Genomic DNA, 26,615 nt, shown 5'->3' with positions numbered 1-26,615 from the left:
AGATTTTAAGAATCACTTTAATATGCTCAAACCTCTCCGTAGTAATCCCGTAGGGTGGCTTTCAAGAGCTGTTTGTATTTATTTGTTGTTTGTTGTGTGAGAGGGAGGTCTATTGGTTTTTGTTTTCTCTTATTTGTCTAGAGGTAGCTCGATGGGAATTTAAGTCCACCCTCGTATTTGTAATTCTTCTCTTACAAGAGCTTTTCCAAAGTCAACAAGTCCCTGTGCTAATGAAAAAGACTAAGGGTGTTTCTCAATGTCGAGTACGCTTGCTTGGTAGCACATTATTCCGAGTCACTCGCTTCAGAAGCGAGGCAAGAATCCTTCCTGGCATTTGGAAAACGAAGAGTGGAACAGGCGAGCAAGTGTGCAGGTGTGCTTCATATGAGAGGCTCCGCCTTACCTTTTCCGCCACAGATTTGGGGAAATTGGTCCGTGCGCAAAGCATTGTGGGGATTTTAAGACCGCGGAGTCTAATTTCTCCAAACGAAGTATGTATGCTGGACTAGAGTTCAATTTAGTGTACGCAAATGCGCTTTGTGACACAATTGACGGACGCATTTCAGATGGTTGCCGCGCATGCGTACCAGTTATGTGCACCCTGCTTATATGTCCGAGTACTGCCACGCTGCTCATTATTTTTGATTAGCCCCACCTTTTCAGTATATTACTGCCGGCATTTCATGATACTGCCGTCTTTAAATGTTAAATATTCTGCCCTAGAGGCAATCAGTTTCTCACATACAATAAGACTCTATGTTGCTGAAGTCTTATGAACTATTATATTTAAAAGGATAGGCGTTAAATAAAGGAAAGATGGTGCTTCCATGTAATGAGATGTATCTTGTATCATGCGTATTGCACACTTACTCATTCTTTATTTAATAAATATGGTTGGTTTGCAATAACTAACTGAGACAGCTGACTGCGTTTATGCTCACAGAACGGTATTTTACTCGACTGAACTGAGACGGCACAATCACAGCTACATGCCTTTACTTTTTGTCCTCCTGTCGAGATTCCTGTCATTTAATATTCATAACCATGCTTGTTTATTCCAGCCTGCAACAGGTCCTGCATAATAGAGACAACTTTTAAATAGATTGAAAAAGAATGATCCCCAGAAACAAAAACAGCCGTTTTTTCCCCGACAAAAACAGAGACATTTCAATTTCAAATGGGATAACGTTTTCTAGCAATGCTCAAACTTTTTCAGCAGGTCCCTTTTCGACAAAGCTTCTCCACTTCAAAGACGTTGTGCGTGGCATTGTTTTTCTCAACACTTTGAAATGCAAACGTATCAACAATTCATAGATAAAATTCAGCTGATTTCACCCTAATGCCCAAACTGAGTATGTGCGGTAACAATGTCAGCTGTTTGAAAGACAGTTTGACAGTTTACTATTATGTTTTTTCCACCATGCCAGTGTTTGTTTTGTGTTCTACATTTCCAGTGATATGATTATTATCTTTGACAAAAAGTCATCAAAATGTTACAACCCTTAACCCCAACCCTCAGTTGCTTCCAGAGGTGCTAATGCGTAAGTTTACAGTAACGGTACGTCCACACAGCAGCTTCAGAAGAATCTTCCACCGCTTCTCTGCCCATTGACTTTGCCTCGCTTTTCGCCGAATTGTTGAGCAATGTTCAACTTTTGAAGCTGAGCTGGAAGCGCCAGCCAATCAAACACGTGTATGCAAATCTGACAGGGAGAACCAGACCGCAGTTCATTTCCTCATATTCCAAACGAGAAATTACGGGAGCAAATCACCCGGTTCTTTACGACCAGAACTATTACCGGGATACAAACAGGAGGAACCAGCATGGAGGGAGGTGGCAGAGGCAGTGGGGGAAACTGGTAGGGTTTCGCCTGTTTGGGGAGTTTATATATATATATATTGCTCGCATAAAATCCCCGGGGTTTTTTGCTTTGTATGTCGGGGGCGGGAGATTCATGTGATTGGTTGTTGGTCGCAAAAAATCCCCAAGCTGTCAGACACGCCCAGCTCCAAGATTTAAGATTTTTGAAAAGCTGCTGTGTGGACGTGCCGTAAGATGAACAACTATTAGCTGAGAATGTAAAATAAACCCGAACCCAGCACAGGGCTGATATCATTAAATTAATGTCACAACCACTAAACATAACAACATGGCAACAGTGTCTGCTTTACCACCATGTGAAGTTCAAAAGGCCTGCTGGAGGCTGGCACTATGCCTCATTACACATCCCAGTGACAAAGTGTGACATATTAGCCAACATCATGATGACATTACCGGGAGAAACACCAACGGGGCATTCAAGTAAAAAAATGTCATCCCTTCAATCAACCAGATTAATTAAAAAGGAAATCTGTCGCGCACACATACTCGGCCTCAGGGTCAAAATGCAAAAGGTTTAATCTCTGGGGAGCATGCATGTGCACATTGCATCAGCTGTTGTAGAGACTGGATACAGTGCTATATAAAAACAGTGCAAAGTTACCATTTCGATTTTGGATCAGAACAATTTATCGAAATGTTGAGGTCATTCCCATTACATGCCAGAAAAGCAGGATCCCACCTACTGGGTGTTTCTGAAAAAATGTATAAAGTCATAACAAAACAATCGCTAAAAACAGACGACAAGACTACACAACGCCTCAGTCTCGTATACTCCAAAAGATTAAAAATAAATACTGGTTATATATCGTTTAATACCTAGAATCCAATGTGAATAAAGCAGAATCAAAAATGTAAAGGACATACAACTAGAGATGTCCCGATCCGATCACGTGATCGGGGATCGGAGCCGATCACGTGATTTTCAAAAAATCGGGGATCGGGATTTTTTCTTTTCTTTTTTTTATAATTTTTTTTTTTTATTATTTAATGTTACAAAAAAAAAATTACCATGTTCACGTCTTAAAGTCATCCTGAGGACTTAGTTTTGGTTTAAAATTACACAACATCATGTATGTGTTGCTTCTCTTGGGCTTGTTTTCATAGACCTGGTTGCTTATTCCTCTGAAAGCAACAGAGTGGGCGCAGTGTCTAATAGTAGCAGTAAGCTAACGAGAGGCTACGTTCAGCTGGTGGCTCGGGAGTCGGGACAGAGAACATGTCAGGAGTTTGGAAGTATTATAAAATTGAAAGCGAAGGCAGTGTAACAGCCAGATGCAATGTTTGCAAGGCGGAGGTTCCGCGTGGTGGAAAGAACAGAGCTACGTTCAACACGACCAATCTAATACGCCACCTGAGAAACAAACACCAACAACAACACGGCGAGTACACAGCGGCCACTCGGGTAACGGCACTGAAACAACCGACACTTTCAGAGACTTTCAAAAGGAAAGAGAAACTGCCCCAGAACAGAGAAAAGGCCAACAATAACAGCCAAGATAGCTGCATTCATCGCGTTGGATGACCAGCCGTTATCGGTTACCTTTTTCTCTCTTAATGCATTGCATAAAGATCGGATCGGGAAAAATCGGTATCGGCAGATTGTCAAAATCAAATGATCGGAATCGGATCAGGAGCAAAAAAAGGTGATCGGGACATCCCTACATACAACTAGTGATTATTGTTGTTCTTTCCCAAACTGAGTGCATAGTCTAACACCAGCATGGAAGGCAGTGCTGAAAAACAAAACAATTCAAATGGGAATCAAACCCTGAAGTCAAAAACACGTGAGGATGGTGGACTTGGAGAATCAGGACAGCAGTATCTGATGCAGACCAACACACTGTTGGCAGAGCAGGTACTACACCCGGATTGGTTATCAGCACAAGCCATTTTCCATTAGACTTAACCGGGGCCTCCTCTTGTCTTGATGGAGTCTCTCTCGCTGCTGTCCACTCACATTGGACAACATTTTCTGGTATTAAGGACCGTATTAAACTTTAACAATGGCATGTTATTGCCATTTATTGGAGCAGCTACTCTATAATTGAGTTACAAGCGAGCTGAGAGGAGAAACATGCTCGGTTTATAAATTACCCTGGCACGTCGAAAATGGCTCTTTTCTTTGGTGTCTGACAGGAGAAAGAAACCGCTTTAAAATGGAAAGCAGGCTGTGATGATAGTGTGATTGAAGCTATTATAATAGCCGATGTGTTTGCATCGATATACCATTTACTCAAACATATCTCAGAGAGCACAATAGCACGACGCGGCGCTATGTTTCCAACACTAAACGGGATTAGTGTGACAGCGAGAGGGTGAAAGGGGGGAGGGGAGAAAGAGCAGCCCCCTAAGTGAGTCTTTCATTTGTATGCCAGTGGATGACTGAGAGGCGTGTTGTTACGAGATAAGGACTGGCCTCTGAGCCACTGAGGACTCACAGAGGGCTCTGCATGTTAACAGCAGTATCACAGCTGCACTGCGCTCCACAATACCACTGGAACAGAGAGCATGGCGACACCCAGAGCAGGGCTTCTGCCTGCTCCCTGAACCCCGTGCTGAGTTCAACACCGCACCCTCCTAACCAGAGAAGGCAAAAGTACACGCATCCTGTACTCGAGTAGAAGTACAGATACTCATGTTTAAAAATACTCTGGTGAAAGTAGAAGTACTGACTAAACTTCTTTACTCGAGTAAAAGTAAAGAGGCTTTGAAATGTACTTCAGTAGAAAGTACCCATAGCTAGCAGCTGTTTTAAAGAGTACCTGACCTCCCTTTATATCAATAGAACAATAATGTCATTGTTAGCTAATGAATGTTTCCATGGCAACATGACAACGTTTCCATTGGTCCCTCTTCTTTAGAGAAGACCAGGAAGTGATGGATACACGGATCGTGTTCCAATCAATAGGCACGCAATGACTCTAAAGAATAATGACCACGCACCAACACACATTCAGACTAAAGGAACCAGCTGTTTGGAAAATGAGAGAAGTAGAAAGTACAGGTATTTGTGTTCAACATGTAAGAAGTAGAAAGTACAGGTATTTGAGTTCAACATGTGAGAAGTAGAAAGTACAAGTATTTGAGTTCAACATGTAAGAAGTAGAAAGTACAGGTATTTGAGTTCAACATGTGAGAAGTAGAAATTACAGGTATTTGAGTTCAACATGTAAGAAGTAGAAAGTACAGGTATTTGAGTTCAACATGTAAGAAGTAGAAAGTACAGGTATTTGAGTTCAACATGTAAGAAGTAGAAAGTACAGGTATTTGAGTTCAACATGTAAGAAGTAGAAAGTACAGGTATTTGAGTTCAACATGAGAGAAGTAGAAAGTACAGGTATTTGAGTTCAACATGTGAGAAGTAGAAAGTACAGGTATTTGAGTTCAACATGAGAGAAGTAGAAAGTACAGGTATTTGAGTTCAACATGTGAGAAGTAGAAAGTACAGGTATTTGAGTTCAACATGTAAGAAGTAGAAAGTACAGGTATTTGAGTTCAACATGAGAGAAGTAGAAAGTACAGGTATTTGAGTTCAACATGTGAGAAGTAGAAAGTACAGGTATTTGAGTTCAACATGTAAGAAGTAGAAAGTACAGGTATTTGAGTTCAACATGTAAGAAGTAGAAAGTACAGGTATTTGGGTTCAACATGAGAGAAGTAGAAAGTACAGGTATTTGGGTTCAACATGTAAGAAGTAGAAAGTACAGGTATTTGAGTTCAACATGGAAGAAGTAGAAAGTACAGGTATTTGTGTTCAACATGTAAGAAGTAGAAAGTACAGGTATTTGGGTTCAACATGTAAGAAGTAGAAAGTACAGGTATTTGAGTTCAACATGTAAGAAGTAGAAAGTACAGGTATTTGAGTTCAACATGTGAGAAGTAGAAAGTACAGGTATTTGAGTTCAACATGTAAGAAGTAGAAAGTACAGGTATTTGTGTTCAACATGTGAGAAGTCAAAGTAAAAAGTCGTCAGAAAAATAAGTATTTGAGTAAAGTACTGATACCAGACTTAAGTACAGTAACAAAGTACCGCACCGTTGTGACGAAAAGGGAGCTGAGCCAGAAGGCAAAGCTCTCTGTCTACCGGGCCATGTTCGTTCCTACCCTCACCTATGGTCATGAAGGATGGGTCATGACCGAAAGAACGAGATCGCGGATACAAGCGGCCGAGAGGGGTTTCCTCCGCCGGGTGGCTGGTGTCTCCCTTAGAGATAAGGTGAGAAGTTCGGTCATCAGGGAGGGACTCGGAGTTGAGCCGCTCCTCCTTCGCGTCGAAAGGAGCCAGTTGAGGTGGTTCGGGCACCTAGTTAGGATGCCACCTGGGCGCCTCCCTAGGGAGGTGTTCCAGGCACGTCCAGCTGGGAAGAGACCAAGGGGTAGACCTAGGACCAGGTGGAGGGATTATATCTCTTCGCTGGCCTGGGAGCGCCTTGGGATCCCCCAGTCAGAGCTGGTTGATGAGGGGAAAGGAACGTTTGGGGCTCTCTGCTGGAACTGCTACCTCCGCGACCCGACCACGGATAAGCGGGAGAAGATGGATGGATGGATGGACAGTAACAAAGTATTTGTACTCCACTACTTCCCACCTCTGGTCCTAACATACTGAACTCCGCCGACAACTGCTTATCAATCAATCAATGTTTATGTATAGCCCAATATCACAAATGTTACATTTGTCTCAGTGGACTTCACAGTGTGTACAGAATATCAGTATGACAATACGACACCCTCTGTCCTTAGACCCTCTGTCCTCAGACCCTCTGTCCTCAGACCCTCTGTCCTCAGACCCTCACATCGCACAAGGAAACACTTCTGGAGAAAACCCACAGTTTAAAGGGAACATGGGAGAAACCTCAGGGAGAGCAGCAGAGGAGGGATCCCTCTCCCAGGACGGACAGACGTGCAATAGATGCCGTGTGGAAATCGAAGAGATAATACAGTTACAACATAGGTAGTCCAAATGTTTGGAAATGCAAACAACAAAGCAGTACAAATGAAGCAAATCAAGAGGAGAAGAAGAGCCTTGTTCTTCTCAGAGGACATTAGTACGATGCCATCTGTTCAACGATTAAAAAGTCTCGCCTCCGCACATCTGTGCCACAGCAAAATAAAAGCTAAATAAGACCCAATAGTCTTCAAAGAAAGCACCCAGCATCTGTAACCCTCGGTCATCTGTCTGGGTCTCAAGATCTCTCAAAGCTGCGTGTCATTTATTTGGCTCTTGCTGCCAGCATACCTCAGAACGCTGAACACGCTGAAGCTTTTTTCTGCTGCAGGGGTGGAAATGCTGAAGTTATCAGATCGAGGACGCCAGAAAGTTGGCCCATGCATCAAGTTGAAGTATCGCCACCCTGTTGTGTTACACTTGACAAATGTCCCAGCTTTCCTTTCTGTTACTCTACCGCCTTTGGTTTCGATCTCTTCATCCGAGTTTTAAATAAAGTACTCACATCTGTCCGTGTTATCAGGGGGATTCCTGTCATGACTGAATTAGACCTCCAGAAATATCTTCACAGGGAAAAATCATTCAAAATCACTGCCTCTGAAGCTCTCCCTGCTTATGCTTTGCAGAGTCATGCAGGATGTGTGAGAAATGCTAACTGTACACAAAATAACCTTGGCTGAGAAATGGGTTCAAACTGGGGATGTTGTTGTTGTTGACAGGTGGCGATTGAAATAAATTACCATATATGCGATTCCAATCATTTGAATATGTAGGATATCGTTTATATATCATTGTTGTAGGCTCTGTGAATGTAATGCTAACGTCAACATGCTAACAATGTAGCATTGATGCTTATCATGAGGTATACATTTAAAACCTTAAGAACTGGATAAAGTGTTTAAAGTGCCTTGTACACCCTAATGATTTAAATAAGGGCTTTAACGTGTGGTGTATGTGGAAATCCCCCTTCGGTTCTATTGGCTCTAACGGTTCAAAAGAGATGTCAATCACCAGAATCGACCAATGGGTTCCAGAGAAACGGTAAACACGCCCATTTCCACCCAAATCACCCCAGAGGTGGAGTTTTTTTTGCTAAACCTCTCTAAAAAGGTCAAATGTCACTTGTTTTGCTTCAATCTTGATACAGGGTACTTATTATATGTTGTAATTTGGATTCCTAAAGCTTTTAGTCTACTAACCCATCATCCAAGGGTATTTTTCACTATAAGTAAAACATATTTTTTGGACGGACACTATAATTTACGGTTTTTTACCATGTTCAATCTGAATTTTCTTTAAAATAAAAAACATCTATATTGATTCTGACTCTTCTACATTCAACTCACAGGTTTATCATTACTTTGAGAACAAAGATTATTAATGTTCCCCTTTTAGAAGTGAAGATATGGTCATTTGTTCTGGGAATGTCATTTTCGAGCCTGAGACCTGAAAAACAGGCTTGGGGCCTAACAGGTTCGTAATGGGTAGTGGATTTAGGTAAAACACATTTTTGCTAGCACTTCCTGGGTGCTTGGTTCAACATCTTAGTTCATCATGTCAGCAAATAAACATATTTATTAGGAATGGATGAATCGTTTTTTTCTCATAGCCCAAAGTATCTCACAAAGTGACCATCGGACCTTCTGGTGACGCTACATGAAAAGGCAGCGGATCACCAAAGTCATCAGGGTTCATCCCTCAGAGCATCATCAAAGATCCATCAACCATCAATGACATGCCTAATGGCACGCAGCTGCATTTATAACACATCCAAAATAATGACTGAAATTAAATTGACAGATGATTTTTGTGGACAGGTTAAAATCTTATCATGACTTGCCTGCCACACCACATAATGGATGCAGCTTCGTTATTACTGCATATGAGATATTTTCACCATTAAACCAGATTTACATTACAAAAGCTACAAGGATATCGAGAACACGTTCAATTAACAACTCTGAGCTCTCAGCAGGCTGGACATGCAGAGAGTTATCTCTGTTACCACAGTCACTGAGGACCCACAGTGCTCAGAACAGATTACTGTATCTGAAAGGATTTAACGTACAAATAGCAACCCACGTGCACTGAACATGCCTCATGCCCCTTTCACACCAACGCGTTTTCAGCTGGAGCCTGAAAAGTACCGTTTTTTCCTGTTCACACCGCAGAGGCGCCGCCTCAGCAGCGTAGTCAAAACCTGCTTTTTTAAATTACGACTATTGGCTAAGACCAAGTCGTTTTTATCTTTTAAAGACTTAGAGAGGGTAATTAACGCTTTTGTGACATCGCGACTGGACTACTGCAACGCTTTGTATGTGCGCATGGATCAGGCATCCATAAAACGCCTGCAGCTAGTACAGAACGCAGCTGCACGTCTCCTGACTGGCCACAAAAGGCGTGACCACATTACCCCCATTCTGGCCTCACTTCACTGGCTTCCAGTTCGGTTCCGAATAGATTTTAAACTCCTTTTATTTGTTCTTAAGGCCCTAAACGGGCTGGCTCCGGCTTATATAGCTGACTTAATCCAGCGATACACCCCAGTCAGAGCTCTAAGGTCTGCCGACCAAATGCTGCTGGTAGTGCCGAAAACCAGGCTAAAAACTAGAGGGCACCGAGCCTTCGCAGCAGCTGGTCCCAGGCTCTGGAACACTTTGCCCTTACCTGTGAGGTCGGCCCAGACACTAGGGGCTTTTAAATCCTCTCTAAAAACACACTTTTTCTCTCTGGCCTTTTAAAAGTGAGCAGAGCATGACATTTTTCATTTTGTATTTTAACTGTGTCTGCCTTTATATTTGTTGTTTTTAACTTAAATGCTACAAATTGCAATATGTTCCGTATATTTTTTGTTCATGTACAGCACTTTGGCGCGACCGAAAGTTGTTTTAAAATGTGCTTTATAAATAAACTTGATTTGATTTTGATTTAGCTCCGGAATCCGGTTCACTTCCAGCTCCAAAAAATTGTCGGTCGAGAGGCAAGAGCTTCGGAGCTAAGAGGCGGCTTGCTTACGTCTCTCTTACGTCGAGGCGGGGGCAGATTTGTCGTTGATGCTGAAGACCACAAAGAAGCATTTCGCATGTGATGTTTGTAAAGTTCCAAGTAAAGTCGTCCCTTGTAAAGTCGTCCGATGCCTTCCATTTCGTTTCGTAAGAGGATAACCAAAGCGAACAGCGCTTCAATACAATCGGCCATTGTTGTTGTCGATGTGAGGGATATCCGCGCGGTTTGGATGTTATGAAGCAGGCACGTACACGGTGACGTCATGACGCAGCAGCGGCAGCTCTGGGCGGTGTGCACAGAGCGGGAGCAGAAAGGGAAACCGGAGCTGAACCAGAAAAGCTCCCACTCGGAGCTAGAAAGGGAAAAGCGCTGGTGTGAAGCCGCAGTAGTCCTCTCACCCAGAGGAAGTAAGCGTCCGCATGAACAAAAACAAAACGTGTAGCTCTAGATTTAGCATTAAAGCAAAGTAGAGCTGCGTTGACTGGACTGTGGATTTCAGGGTGGCAACGTTGAAATAGCACAACAACAGAAACAATATGACATGCAGCACTGTTCGTGAAATGAGAATGACATCATGTTCAATGGTTCTCCAATGGGATTAGCAAGCAGGTAAGACAGCGCTCTCAAACCGCTAATGAACGACATTAAATGGGATTTGGCTGCAATCGTAATAACCATTCAAGATTGATGGGGCTGCCAAGAAACAACATTTCTCTGATTTAGTTTGGCAACAATTGGATTGAGGGTAATTTGATACAAAGCTTTAACTGAGCTATAATATGTGAAACATCCAGACAGAGATAGGGCTTTGAAATAATAAATACAATTATTCCTCTGGGTGAAATACTTATTTGTAAAACTCAATCAAGGGCAGATCTGAATTAAAGTGGTTTCAAAAGACAGTTTCTTTTCGTTAGAAATGATTGCCACAACAAATCAAAAGATGGCACAAGCTCTAATGAACAGTTGGAATATAGGAATAATTCATATGCTTGACATGTTGTGTGTTGTTATGCTGTGTTCGTTATTCTCGCGTCCAGGAGAGAAGCTTAAAAAGGAGACTAAATGGAGTCTCTGAGAAGGTTAAAAATTGGTACTTTAATTAATAAAAAGCGCGGTAATGTTACAAGCAGGATATTGTTCAGTCAGGAGAGAAAGTCTGCAGCTTCCTCTCCCCGGTGCTGGCCGAGCAGAAGAGAGCTCACAATCATTCGTCCTTCCCGCTTCTCGCTGTTCGCTCCTCCTCTCTGTGAGCTGTAGAGACGTAGGGGACTTCCCCCCTCGTTCGTCTGTGTCCGATATCGCGTTAAACAGAGGATTTCGACATTTTACATTCATTGCTTACTTCCACATGCCTTTTCTCCTCCTTATCTCTTTCATAACTGTATATGTAATACATGTTAACGGCGTCAATCGCCGCTTTAATGATACTACTGGGCGGTAGTCCCGGATGTCGTCATGAAGGATTTTCAGAATAAAAGCTTGGTATTGAGAACTTCCGTTTTTTTCCAGAATAAAATAGCATTTAAACTGACGGTATGTTTAAGGTACATTATGCCATAAAACATTGATTTTAATTTCTAACAGTGTGTTTTTGGTTGTCAGTAGACTGTCTTTTCGATTAATTATTTGTTTGTTTGGTTCTTTTGTTTTTGTCTAATGAGCGTAACGTATTTTATCATGTTTCTTTGTTGTTTCTTTGTGAGATGGGAGTGCCATCTTCCCCTGTTACATTACATTTAGCTGACGCTTTCATCCAAAGCGACTTACAATGACCGATTACAGGGACATTCTCCCTGGAGTAACTGAGGGCCAAGTGCCTTACTCAAGGGCACACTAGTGGTGGTGTTCCTTCCGATCTTCAGCCCACCTCACTATCCATCAGACCACCACTATGCTATGTTGTTGTTATGTCTCAGGTTGGTGCTTTGAATATGACAAAGAACGAGGAAGTGAGCGCCTCAAACTGAACAAAAGTCGCGGCCCGTGTTGATGTGCACGGCGAAGACACAACATGCACAAGAGCAAATGTTAAGCTGTGATAAATGAAGGCAACAAATGTCTCTTTGTCATTTCATTGATGAACACAAGAGCCTATTTGTCACCCGCCGGAGAACACTTGTCCCGGGATGGTGATGTATTCAGATAACACCGAGTCAAACTCATTCAGCTTCTAATTTGCAACGAGGTGGTTAGATTTATCATCCGGCAGATGTTGGGGGTCTTTTTTCTTCTTTCTCCACCCACTGGCGCAGGTGTCGGGGGACGCGGTTTACAACTGTGACAATGATGGGAAACAGCTGGTCCACGAGTCATTCCCCACGACCTCCACACATTTGAATTACAACCTCTGAATAAACCTGTCAGATGTGGTTAGGTATGGGTTTCTGTGGCAATTTCCGATCGCGGGACACCCTCCTCTCTTCCTTTCTGATAAATATGCAACGCTGATGCCCTGGTCCTCTGGGAGTTTGCCTCGACAGTGCGGCAAGAGACTCTCCTGGCGGATGCACGAATAGTCTGACTCCAGGCTTAATATATTCTTCCGTGGCAGATGTTGATATTACAGCCAGGGTCCCTTTAGACCGGTGCAGGTAGGCTACGAGACCAAGCACAATAATGAATGCAATAACAAATCCACAGTCTTTTTGCTGCCTGATGAGGGAGCAAGACAACAGATGAAATATGATGGAGTTCAATTCCTACATGCTGATATTTCAAGATGTTTAGAGAGGCAAGTTTATTTATATAGCACCTTTCAACACAAGGGCATAAAGAAATAGTGCCGTTTGTTGAGATAATGATTTTTAGAGAGGCCGCATTGTGCTTTTTGGAGTTTTACCTTTCCTGTAGTGAGTTCTATACGTTTTTCATTCATTAGAATTAGATTTGTACAATTTACCATCTACAATAACTGACTTCATGTTCATAATTAGCATTTTTGGCCAAATATGTGTGCACATACAATAAACTCTACTTATACTGCTCTCAGACTAACAGAAAAAAAGACAACAAAGCCCCTTTCAGCACTTGGAATACAAGTGATTCTAAAATATAAATCCTTAGGCAGTCCTAAGTGTATCTCTGTGTTGTGTATAAGGGACCTCTCTTAGCGGTTGACCAATCACAACAGAGCCAGCAAGCTAACCAATCAGAGCGGACATTCCTAAGTGTATCTCTGTGTTGTGTATAAGGGACCTCTCTTAGCGGTTGACCAATCACAACAGAGCCAGCAAGCTAACCAATCAGAGCAGACAGTCCTAAGTGTATCTCTGTGTTGTGTATAAGGGGCGGGACCTCTCTTAGCGGTTGACCAATCACAACAGAGCCAGCAAGCTAACCAATCAGAGCGGACAGTCCTAAGTGTATCTCTGTGTTGTGTATAAGGGGCGGGACCTCTCTTAGCGGTTGACCAATCACAACACAGCCAGCAAGCTAACCAATCAGAGCGGACAGTCCTAAGTGTATCTCTGTGTTGTGTATAAGGGGCGGGACCTCTCTTAGCGGTTGACCAATCACAACAGAGCCAGCAAGCTAACCAATCAGAGCAGACAGATTGCTTAGTCCATAATATTGAATCTTTGAATAAAAATACTGCAAGATGCACAAATCAATATGCCTGGGTTAGAAAAAAAAGACATCCAATCCAGAATTACATCTTAAATGTGAGAAACTGCAATGCAAACAGGTTCGTCATTTTCTTGCGTCTCCATGTACTCACATATTCTCCGTAAGTGTCCTGAACGAGGGGGGGGGCAGGCCGGTACCCTGCGGTCGGGGGGGCGCCCCTGGCTCTCTGGACCGCCCGCCCTCTGGAGGAAGGAGCCCGGCTGGGGGGGGCTCCTCTGGGGGCGGCTCCTCGAGGCACCGCTGCATGCAGGGGGGGGACTCCTCCTCGAGTCCTGAAACAAGACAGAAGACATTGTTTTATTTTGGGAACACACGATGCAGTGGTGGTAGAAATTGAAGAGGCCATGTTTGTTTTTTTAGGTTTTGGTGCGAAATGGACTGCAAAGGCTAAAATCCCAAAGTTTGTTTCCCTGATTCTCCCCATCGGACTCCTTTGTTTACTTCCTGAACATGGTGACATCACTATACAATACTCATACTTCTATAAAACACATGTTACGTGATAGGCTAAGGGGCGGGACCTCGCTTAGCGGTTGATCAATCACAACAGAGCCAGCAAGCTAACCAATCAGAGTAGACAGGGTTACTGATATACACCTGGACATCAGCAGGAGAGGACTCTTTAAAGTAGAGACACTACATTCTGATATACACCTGGACATCAGCAGGAGAGGACTCTTTAAAGTAGAGACACTACATACTGATATACACCTGGACATCAGCAGGAGAGGACTCTTTAAAGTAGAGACACTACATTCTGATATACACCTGGACATCAGCAGGAGAGGACTCTTTAAAGTAGAGACACTACATACTGATATACACCTGAACATCAGCAGGAGAGCACTCTTTAAAGTAGAGACACTACTGTACATACTGATATACACCTGAACATCAGCAGGAGAGGACTCTTTAAAGTAGAGACACTACATACTGATATACACCTGAACATCAGCAGGAGAGGACTCTTTAAAGGAGAGACACTACATACTGATATACACCTGAACATCAGCAGGAGAGGACTCTTTAAAGTAGAGACACTACATACTGATATACACCTGAACATCAGCAGGAGAGGACTCTTTAAAGGAGAGACACTACATACTGATATACACCTGAACATCAGCAGGAGAGGACTCTTTAAAGTAGAGACACTACATACTGATATACACCTGAACATCAGCAGGAGAGGACTCTTTAAAGTAGAGACACTACATACTGATATACACCTGAACATCAGCAGGAGAGGACTCTTTAAAGTAGAGACACTACATACTGATATACACCTGAACATCAGCAGGATGTCCTCTTTAATATGTGTACACAGTTTGGATGGATCATGTAACATCGAGTATATCCTTTTTCGACCGAGCGAGTTCATTTTAGTATTCGGATAGTTTCATATATCATTAATATGATACGTCCATTGGATTCCAAGTCGTTATGATGAGGTGCTGTAATTTATCATGTTGTTTGGAGTCACGCTGCCTCCTCTACTTCCATTCCTGTTAGTGATTTCCAACATCGGCCAGAATTACTTGGAAGAAACGCAGCAGTGAATTGGATCCATTCGGCAGCAGCGTGTTGTGTGTAGGTGGAGACGGAGGAACAGCGAGGGTGGAGGGCACATTCCTCCAGTCGAGGAAAAGTGAGTCACGACGTCCATTACTCAAAACACAGCATGTCTTGTGGCTGAATTGCTTTCCTGTCTATTAAGGAAAGCGAAGAGGACACCATGCAAGTTCACTGACGGATGTTTTCTTGAAATAAAATGGAGACTCTGGGGAAGTTGCACAACGACTATTAATGTTTAAGATATTGTTGTGCAAGATTGAGATAAGATCAAATATACTTTATCGATCCTGAACTGGGATTTGTTTTCATTACAGCAGCATGTTCTCAGATATATCCAGAACCTGTCTCTGATTGGCTGAAACACCAAACAGATCATTGCAGCATTACCCATAACCCCCTCTGTTTCAGCCCTGTTTCCAAAGTGCTGATTCTCTTTCTGTTACTTTAGATGAAGACAAGGAGCCCCTCCCCACGCCCCTCTGAGAGACATTTGGTTACAAAGAACTCAATGGAGCTCTAGAGGAGATTCAGGTGATAAGGGGGGGGGGGGGGGGGTTACCTTGTTGCTGATTGGCTAATGGCTACACAAGACAACACATCGTTATGACATCATAAAGTGGCCAAAATCTGATCAGCTCATTTTCAGACAGGTTTTTATAGAAATGGATCAAAAAGAGAGAAAATCTTTGTTCCTGAGACTTTCAGAGTCTCTTTCCACAGAGGGGACACATGTTGATGTAGAAGAGACATGAAGAAGAGGGGACACATGTTGATGTAGAAGAGACATGAAGAAGAGGGGACACATGTTGATGTAGAAGAGACATGAAGAAGAGGGGACACATGTTGATGTAGAAGAGACATGGAGAAGAGGGGACACATGTTGATGTAGAAGAGACATGGAGAAGAGGGGACACATGTTGATGTAGAAGAGACATGAAGAAGAGGGGACACATGTTGATGTAGAAGAGACATGAAGAAGAGGGGACACATGTTGATGTAGAAGAGACATGAAGAAGAGGGGACACATGTTGATGTAGAAGAGACATGAAGAAGAGGGGACACATGTTGATGTAGAAGAGACATGAAGAAGAGGGGACACATGTTGATGTAGAAGAGACATGGAGAAGAGGGGACACATGTTGATGTGGAAGAGACATGAAGAAGAGGGGACACATGTTGATGTAGAAGAGACATGAAGAAGAGGGGACACATGTTGTAGAAGAGACATGAAGAAGAGGGGACACATGTTGATGTAGAAGAGACATGAAGAAGAGGGGACACATGTTGATGTAGAAGAGACATGGAGAAGAGGGGACACATGTTGATGTAGAAGAGACATGGAGAAGAGGGGACACATGTTGATGTAGAAGAGACATGAAGAAGAGGGGACACATGTTGATGTAGAAGAGACATGGAGAAGAGGGGACACATGTTGATGTAGAAGAGACATGAAGAAGAGGGGACACATGTTGATGTAGAAGAGACATGGAGAAGAGGGGACACATGTTGTAGAAGAGACATGAAGAAGAGGGGACACATGTTGATGTAGAAGAGACATGAAGAAGAGGGGACACATGTTGTAGAAGAGACATGAAGAAGAGGGGACACATGTTGATGTAGAAGAGACATGAAGAAGAGGGGACACATGTTGATGTAGAAGAGACATGAAGAAGAGGGGACACATGTTGATGTAGAAGAGACATGAAGAAGTGGATTTTGCAGAATAGGTGACCTTTAAAACAAGGCATTGCACATCCTTTAGGATAAAAAAATGTATTATTATATTGTAAACCCTCTGTTTGTCATCAAGTTCCAGCTCCCCAATTGTTTCACTGTTTCGACTCCATTTTAAGTTTCCATTACAACTATGAAAGTCCAAATTACAGCTAGGACAATATCATTTACATTAAGGTGGGGTAGGTAAGTTTGAGAAACCAGCTTGAGTGCGCTAGAATTTGAAAATACACAACCGGAGAAAATCTGCACTTCCTCACAGAGCCCCTCCCCCAACACACACGAACGCGCACATGACCAATGAGGGCACGAGATCAGTGTGTGCCCCGATGGAAGGCTGACAGGCAGGTAGGCCGTCCAGTGACTTTAGCCGGCTCAGATGATTGGTCGTGCTTTTACAGCGCCACGGCTTCCACAGATGACTTGTTATGGATGTTGTGTCAAAGCACTTCAGATATTTATTGCTATCGGATGTTAAGAGCATTCCATGGAATATAACAACAAGTGTATCTCAAGCTACCCCACCTTTAAGAGGGAAATAAATGGTATAATAATAAATGTAAAATGTACAGAGGTTGCGCTATACTTTTTCGCTGCCCGTCAATTTGACGGACAGGATCGGGGGGGCGGAGGGGACGCACACTCGCTCGTGAACTGTTAGCGCCGTGTTCTGCATGCGGGAGCGCGCGCAGCGTAAAGCAAGTAGGACTCACAGACATTTCAATCATCTGTTCGGCAACGTTCGGTTTGGAAACGATATCATTTCCTTTTGGGAGGGCGTGCGTAATAACACGGCATAACACTGGCGCTGGCGCTGTTCTGAGTTTGATCTAATCTGTCAAAATGACGGACGTCTTTCAGATTTTTCCGTCATTGCTAAAAAAAAAAAACGTCATAGGCGGAAAATATTCGGTTAACGCGACCTCGGTAGTGAAGATATGTTGTTAGAGTATGTTATGACTCCACTTTTCACACGGAGAGAAAACATACACATGTTGAGAGGAAACTGCATCTGTGGAATAACTAACGATGAGCTGACACGCTGTGCAACTTGTATCTGAACTAAAACTATTATTTAGAAACCACATCCTGACGGTTATGAGCAGGAACTGTGAAGTGATGCTTGCTATGTCTTGTCGTTGTAAAAGTTAAATATATTTTGGGTTGTTTTGTACAAAAAAAGGATGCGTTTAAAATAATTCATCAAATATCACGGATGCTGATGACGATAGCCTACACTTTTATTGTCTTGAACAATGTACGCTAGAGGGGGACCAGAGACGGTTTAAGCTTCTTCTTGCCCCTTTTGAACATGACGGAAACTATATGAGAATTTATTTGTGTTATACCTTGAACGTTTTCTTATTTTGCTTGTTCAATGTTCAATAAATTGACCAATAAAAACAATTAAATGTTTGCAAACAGCCGCAGTATGAAGCAGATGTGCAGTCATCCAGACGAGTGAACACAGATGAAGTCGAGATGGAAGTCCAGCGGCTCGGCTGGAAATCAAAGTCAGTCTGACCTTGTGGTTTGGTAACATGTAGTTTGAGCTTTTTGCACAGCCACTGCTTTCTTTGTACGCGCAGTCAACTGATCTGAAGCGGCAGCGGAAAACCACCAAGGTTGCCCTGAGTGTCATTTTCCTTTCATGCTCTTTGTCCCCAAAAGGTGAAACATCTGATTCAGCGTGGGCGGAGAACAAAACAAACCGAAAACAGGGACATTGTTTCTTTGATAGGAATTGGGCGAATCTGAAGTGGATCTCCGTCTCTTCCACCTCCAGATGAAGCGGTATCTATCACACGTATAAGTACATCATTCCACTTCCTGTTATGACTTATCACACCAGCATTAGCATTGCACATTCTAATTAACGCTCCATTTAAAACACAGCTAATGATATTCTGACTCGGAGCAATACACACATCTTATATTAATGACCTTGTTTACTCCAAATCTGAGGGTTTTACTTTATAAACACAAATAAACAAACACCACCACTTCTTCTTTTGTTTCGACACAGAGAGCCTTCATTTTGTTCTAATGGCCATGAGTATTTTTTATTTGTAGTTCTTACGAGGTCTCTAAGGAGCTGGAATTAGTGTCCTTTCAAAGGGACAGTCGAGAGGAAAGGGACTCCTGGAGACCATCTGCATATAAAGGCTTTTATGCTGCTTTGCGTATGGACACCAAACATGGCTTCTGTGTACTACAAGACACGATATCCCACCCTTTCTTTGTTCTATTAAAAAGGCCCTTATGGTTACTCTGACCTATTTGAGCAAATAAATATTTGTCTCCGCATAAATACTTTTATATTCAACCGATGTTAGCAGTCTAATTATCTGAGATGAGAGACTCACCTTGCCTCAGAAACTGCATATTTAGCCCAATTAAATAATGTATCTTAAAGCAGTGGAATCAGGATTAAAGGATAATATTACAATTATTTTTAATGATTGCCAAACTGTCAAATGTAGATTTTGTTGGTCAGAAACGTCAAAATGTTCCCTAGAACTATTTATGTGTGACAAAGTGCTCAGTTCTGCCTTTCCACTGCTAGAATAACCCAATAGGACTAATCCAACCCGAAGATGCTTTACTTTGAGGAGCTGTCATCAGCAACTGTCAAAAAAAAGGGCGAGCACTTTAAAAAAGTACATAGCAGGAAATTGGACGAACCATCTGTCCGTCAACGCCATTCCACCTGATGCCATTACAGCATCTACAGCGGGGGTGTCCAACCTTTCTTCATCCGAGAGCTACTTTGAAAAAATGAAAGTGGCCAAGAGCTACATCGCTTACATTTATTCATAGCCCTCATCGGTTGAATTAAGCTATACTTGTGTACACGTGTGAAATCTTAACTTCACATCAAGGTCCAAGAAAACTAAAATGTCTCATATTATTACGGCCCACAGAGTAAGTGCATCGCTGACAATTCACTTACGTCAGCACTGAACGGTTTAGGCCCAAAATACATGTCTGACCTCCTGCTAAATTATAAACCATCCAGATCTCTCAGGTCTTCAGGGACTGGTCAGCTTTCTGTCCCCAGAGTCAGAACTAAACATGGAGAAGCAGCGTTCAGTTGTTATGCTCCAAATATCTGGAACAAACTCCCAGAAACCTGCAGGTCCGCTGCAACTCTGACTACTTTTAAATCCAGCAAGAAGACTTTTCTTTTTGCCGCTGCTTTTAATTGAACTGTTCATATCTTAGACTGCACTGTAACTTTTATCCATGTATTTTTTCTTTTATTATCTTTGCTTTTTAATGACTGTTTTTAAATGCCATTTTCTGAATGTCTTTAATTTTTGTAAAGCACTTTGAATTGCCTTGTGTTGAAAAGTGCTATATAAATAAACTTGCCTTGCCTTAATCACCACCTGACAAGCATCTTATGGCACATGTGTAAAATAAGTGCATTCCCTCTTTTTCACAGTCAGTGAGAAGAATGGCACCGCATGGAGTCCACCATAGAGGTGTAAGCTGGAGTGTACCCACTTAGGTTCTCTCTAATGGCACATTTCCACTGCAGCGGGGTAGCCTCGTTGAAGCGTCCCTAAGCGTACGAGGCGCATTCCCATTACAGTTGAGGACCTGGGGTAGTTACTATAGCAACGCAGTGTAGGCGGGGCTCCCGTCGAGCTCCCGCTGGATTTTATCATCCCCAATGAGATGTCGACCACGGTGTGCTTTTCTTTGACGTTGCCATTTTTGTAGCTCCCGTTTATAAAAATGCTGCAAGCTTGCTTCTAGATATATATGCGACGCTCGGGATGATCTCGCGCGCGATCTTGTGCCGATTCTCTCTGACCAATCAGCAGTCGAGCGTGTTGACGTCACTAGTTCAGCCCTGGTCTAATAGAACCACGATTTTATGGGGCCGGAAAAAGAGGGAAAAAGTACCCGCTAGCCGGTGCTACGCTATATGGAAAGGCCACCAAAAACTGGCCTGGGCGCTTGAGGACGATTAAGGACGCTTAAACGGGGCTACCAGCTGCAGTGGAAATGCGCCATAATAGAGTCCTTTACATGTCAGTCTTGTTCTGTATTTAGATGTCAGACGTGTTCAGTGCTGCTTGGTGAATGTCGTTTTCTGGGTCCACAAGGCTCCAGAAATGTTGTGAGTTTCGCTGAGACTTAAGCTGAACATGATTTTGGAGATTTATAACCTCCATCTGCACAGGAATGACACTGAACAGTTAAGCTATCTTTTTCTTCGTCTTGACATTAAATTATAAACCATAATAAATCAATTGCATAGCTCTAGCCTCCCTATATCTGTGTGTGAAATTGTTCCATCTTCAAAAACAAAAAACTAATGCTTCCGCAGCTTCTGCATCGTCTTCTGTTAAGAAAAGGACACTGAATGTGGCATCACACACATGACTTGAGTCTGAACACAGCAGACAACAGGAGTATTTACAACAGCATATAAAAAGAAAAATAGTGCATGTGGGTGCTCACTTATTCTCTGTCTTACTGTTACATAAATCCCATGAGACTAAGTTAGCTTCGTCATATCTCAATCAGTGATTAAGTGAATAATAAAGTATATCTATCGGGTCACTATCAGCCTGTCACTCATTATTCGCTGCCCGAGATCGACGTGTTGGAAAGCTCTGGGGGGTGTACTACGAAGCAGGATTTTCGCTTAGCCGCTAACTTCAGGGAAAACTCCGGCTTTCCGGTCATCCGAAGCTGGTTCTCTTTTTACAGGCTAGATCTCCATGGTAACTGATGCTGAGCGGCTAACCTGCTCCGGACCAGGTTAGGTTGCAGGCTAAGAGCTCAACTCAGTGAAAGCACCGCCCGCTGACCAATCAGAGCTCAGTGTGCGGAGTTTAAAGCGATCAAGTCATATTACAGGAGAAAGGAAATACAGAAAAACTGCCGTTGCAGGAAAGACGGCCGGCAAAAATCACCGACTGTGTGAACGTGAACATGAATAGAATATCACCTCCATCTTCAGAGCAATCTGACTATTATAACATTAGCGTTAAGAAAGCTTACTTAAATATCTGCCACGACATCAGTAACCGGATCAGAGTACATTAAGTACAGTCCGCGGCATATCACTTCATAATGTATCATATATCTCCTGATCTGAGTCAGCTGAGCCGTATCTGGCCGTGCAACACTCACAGCGTCACAGACTGTATGCAGAAGTATTATTTTAAGCAACACGTAAGTTGACGAAACACTCGAGACAAATGTAATTGAAGTCAGATCGTGTTTTAGACGGGCCGTGATATCATAAACCTGTTAATGTACGCATTCAAACACGTGTTCTGTTCCCAGCTGTATTCACCTTGCAGGTGCAGCTCTGAGGCTTTGATCCTGATCAAGTGTTTAAGTCATGGATGTTTAAAGTTTAACTTCTTCATATGTCTAATATTATAGTTGACTTTTCATTCAGGAAGTATGACGCTGTGCTGTCAGTACGCTTGTCCATGTTTGTGATTGGTCGAATGCTCCAGATACCACCTCTTTCATGTGAACGCGCACCTAACTAGATAGGACACGACTGGCTTGAGCTATCCACTTGATAACCAGCGTCGTAGGACAGTTTAGCGAGAGCGCGTATGTTTTGGATTAGGCCAACCGGCTAACTCAAACATATCCAGGTTAGGTTGAACCAGCTTCGTAGTACAGGCCTCTGGTCTACAGTAACCTCCGGCGACGGCGTTGTTGTTTTGAACAAACGTTCTCCGCTCCAGTGCTCACACACAGCAACATCACCACCTTGCAACCAGTGACTCCTCATAGGAAGCCCACTGGTCCAAATCAAGCTGATTCAGACAAAAACATTACTTAAAGCCTCAACATAATATATTTTTCTAGTGCTATCCTGCAATTATGGCGCAAACTCATAAGATTCCAGAAGCCTTGAGACAAATAACCATTGGAGGCAAACTTTAGTGCGCTAATACTAGGAATACTCAACTCCGTCTCAGCCCACAGTGACTCATGACATGATGAACAAGACTAATTATTGAGGTATTATAACAAGAGGCGCGTTCACACCGGAGTACTTTTCCCGTACTTTTCCCGTTTAGTTCCGATAGTGCCTGGAATTTTGCATTCACACCAAAAAGAGAACTTAGGTCAGAGAACTTTTACCCCCATTTGTAGTGCCTGCTAGAGAGCAGGGACTTTCCTGGGGAGAAAAAAGTACCAATTTCTGATTGGCTGGGCGAATTGCAAACCACGCCACACTCTGAAAAGTTTTGTGAAGCCGCCATTGTATTTGCTGGCATTAGCATTATTAGCATTAGCATTAGCCCCGCGCACAAACGGAGAGAGACTAACTTATGGCAACACAAAAAAAAACATGGGAGCGGTGGAGATGAGGAGGTGTCGGCGTTCTGGCGATTTACTCTGAAGGCTTCAGTAGAAGCTGCTGGGAGTCCCAGCAGCTTCTACTGAAGCCTTCCCCAACTCCGGGGACTTCCGGCCGGGGACTTTGGGCGGCAGTATACGCCGTGAAGTGGTTTGCGGCCTGCCAGTAAACCCAAAGCAGAAGAAGAAGAAGTGACGTCAGCGGCTTCATTTGCCTCATCCTCCCTCAGGGACTTTTTCTGGTGTGATCGCGATCTGTACTTAGTTCCATGGGGGTACTAAGTGCTGGGCACTAAGTGCTGGGCACTAAGTGCTGGGCACTAAGTACGGCAAAGTACTTGGTGTGAAAGCGGTTACGTTTTTTTTTTAGCTGCACTGTGAATAAACACTAACAGGGGTTGGAGGATCCAAAATGCTGTGGTAGCCTGTGTTTCTAGTTATACTATCTTCATTGTTAACACCACACACACTTGTAATTGGTTCGTTTCTGGTGATGTCACATGGTGTGGTTAATGGCATTTAGGGCACCTGGTGTATGTGGAGGTTTAGCAGCATGACAATGGGGGTGAGCTTAGCTCCGATATCTTTTGTTGACAATTGTGGCGGCTATATTCCCGATGAGTACGGCCGCTCTGAGGCTAAACTTCGCTCATTGATGTGACGTGTGTGTGTGTGTGTGTATACGCGTCACACCAATGAGCGAAGTTTACCCTCAGAGCGGCCGTATCCATTGGGAATATTTTAATTTTATTTAATACGAGTTCTTGCCATTTATTTTATTTATTGTTCTCATTGTTTAAAAGTGTGTGTTCTGGTTCTGGTATGAAATAAAGCACAATAATTACATTTAAGACTGTTTCCCTTTTTTTAAGAAAAGTATCGAAAAATAATCACAATTCTTGACTTGGTATCGAAGCCAACATGTTGGTATCGTGACAACACTATAATGCATACAAAGTAATTAGCGCTTATAAAAGTGAGGGCAAGTCGACATGTGGCTAACTGTGGCTGAAATGAATGAAGGGAATATCATTTCAGTCGGATAATAGAGAAGGCCAAGAGGAACGGCTGGGAGCGAGTTATCATGAAAGAAAACTGAGATATTTTCTCTCGGCTTTATCGACAGCTCCGTCCAGAGAAAGCTGGACCGGCCACCGGCAGAAGATGCTTTGGCTCTCGTGGTTTCCTTTGGAGAGCATGAAACAGACTGGCACATCCAGTAAATAAGCAGCCATGGGAACAGTGCAACTTTCAATGAATGCAGCACTGCTTCGGTTTGTAGTTTCTGCCAATCTATGGTGTCTGCCTCTTCTCTGTACTTCCTGCTGAGGTCTGCACACAGTCAGCAGAGGCGGAATATCAGGGCCTTAAAGACGCCATTTGCTGCTGAATATGATAAGTAACAGACGGAGATATAACCCATCGCGTTTAACAGGAATCCTTTGTTTGACTGTTATTCTAGCATGTCCTATTGGATTCATTTTATATCTGTATGTACCCTGTGCTTTCTGCCAGTCAGCTAAACAAAAAGAAAAGGGTCTTGAATATAAAACAGGTTGTTTGTCGGTGCAGAGTGAAGGCAAACAAATCCACTTGGTTGGGATTAGGGTCAGAAACACCGTTATCTGCTGGCAGGGGACGGCACGCAAACTGCTGGCAGAGTCGGATACTTTCACTATTTCTCATTTTGCAAAGAAGTCAGGACCGAAAAAGGAAATGCAAACAACGTTTTCGCACCAATTCTTCTGCCGCAGATTTGACACGTCGCGCCCCAAAACATGGGATGTATTTATCAAATATAGATTGGAGATTCTGCTTTTTCTTTTTTAAAGCGTTGGCTAAAGTGCGTCCTCCAGCAGCATGCCTTTACTTTACATATGCAAAGCCAAATATTACAAGAAAGACAGTGAAACACTACAAGTGTCTGTCTAAGGTCAGAGGCTGTCGGTTTTCATATTCTGCATAAACTGTGCCGTTGTATTTGCTGCATAGTGTCCTTACTGTAAGGTATTACATGTACAGCACTTTGGCTCGGCCAAAAGTCGTTTTTAAAAATGTGCGATATAAATAAAACTTGATTTGATACAAGGACAATGCTTACACAGAAAATAAACGATAGATAAGGGACTGGTGAGGAATTACAGTGTCACTTCATGCATGTGTTCATACTCAACATGTAGCCATAGCAAAAACCACAGAAAAAAAAGCCGACGACACAAAAAGAAAAGTGCAGGAATAGTCACAACCGAATGATACTTATTCAAAGACTCATCCTGCCAACACGCAGCCCAACTGAAACTAGTCTAAAATAAGCAAAGATAATTTATAGGATCCACACAATGGGTTGAAAAAAACCTGACTACACCCTGATATCAGAGACATCCCACAGACGGAAAGCAAAGCAGACATATCCAGAGAACTTCAACGGCTATATAAAACAAATGAAAATATAATATACCTTTAACAAAATGTGATATTTGACATTGTATTGAGATGTTTCTTAAATTTCATTTTGAACGTGAAAATGAATGCGTTTCAAAATCACTGCTGGATAAAAAAGGTTTTAGAAGACATTTATTTAAAGGTCCCATGTCGTGCTTTTCCGGTTATCGCCCGTCCCCTTGTTGTTATGAAGGTCTGCATGTGAACGCTCTGCAGAGTCAACCCCTCAAAGTGCACCCTGTAGCGAGTAAAGCTCTAACACAGAGAAGACCTGTCTGCTGCCCCAGAACGCCTCGTTGGACATTTCTCTTTTTCCATTTGTTTTCTTCCGGGAACCAAGTGACGTAACGACGTCCGTGGATTGGTCAAAATGGACCAATCCGTGGAGCCGTTACATCCTCACACACACTCAATCTTTTCTCAGCTGCAGCTCCGCCGATGTCTCCTCCGTGAGACGGCGGGACGCGGCGAGGCTGTGAGTCTCCCAGCCAGGCTGCGGGTGTGTGGGTGTGTGTGTGTTCGGGCTGGGTTTCGCTGTGTCTCGCTGTCGGCCAGCTCCAACAAGCCGTGTAGGACAGAGAGTGAATACACAGACTATACAGAGATGCTGTGAGAAACAATGTGAGTTTGGAACATTGAACAATGTAAATGTATTCTAATCGACCTCAATGGAATTATGATCAGTAGAAATGGCCGTGCCGTGGGAGCTTTAAAGCACTGAACTGCATTCCCCTTATGTACTCATGACTTCCTGCTGCTTTGACCAACACACAACCACATGTGGTGGCTTCTTATTAGCAACGTGTTATTCATCCATCAGGAAGTTAAATTGCCTGCTGTTGCATTCATAACAATAAAGATCTTCATTCAATAAGGAGTAATACACATTCTATAGAACTGAGTTTCCATTTCCTGTTCGTCTTGTTGAACTCAGACATCTCATAAATCAGTAGGAATATGAGATGAGGCCTTATTAATAATAATAATAATTACTATGCACATCGTAACTGCAAATTAAAATATCCAACATGTGCAGTGACAAGCCTACT

General features: G+C 42.9%; 1 protein-coding gene across 1 annotated transcript in view; it reads right to left on the bottom strand.

Annotated features, from left to right (window-relative positions):
- Positions 1 to 26,615, bottom strand: part of khdrbs3 (KH domain containing, RNA binding, signal transduction associated 3) — a 184,555-nt gene that overhangs the window by 30,960 nt on the left and 126,980 nt on the right. The window contains 1 exon segment of the mRNA XM_034094620.2: positions 13,556 to 13,736. Within this exon segment, the coding sequence (XP_033950511.1) occupies positions 13,556 to 13,736 (181 nt within the window).

The sequence above is a fragment of the Pseudochaenichthys georgianus genome, chromosome 11, assembly GCF_902827115.2.
Source record: "Pseudochaenichthys georgianus chromosome 11, fPseGeo1.2, whole genome shotgun sequence".
Taxonomy (NCBI): Eukaryota; Metazoa; Chordata; class Actinopteri; order Perciformes; family Channichthyidae; genus Pseudochaenichthys; species Pseudochaenichthys georgianus.
The sequence above is the reverse complement of the archived record's forward strand: the minus strand, read 5'-3'. Positions and strand labels throughout refer to the sequence as shown.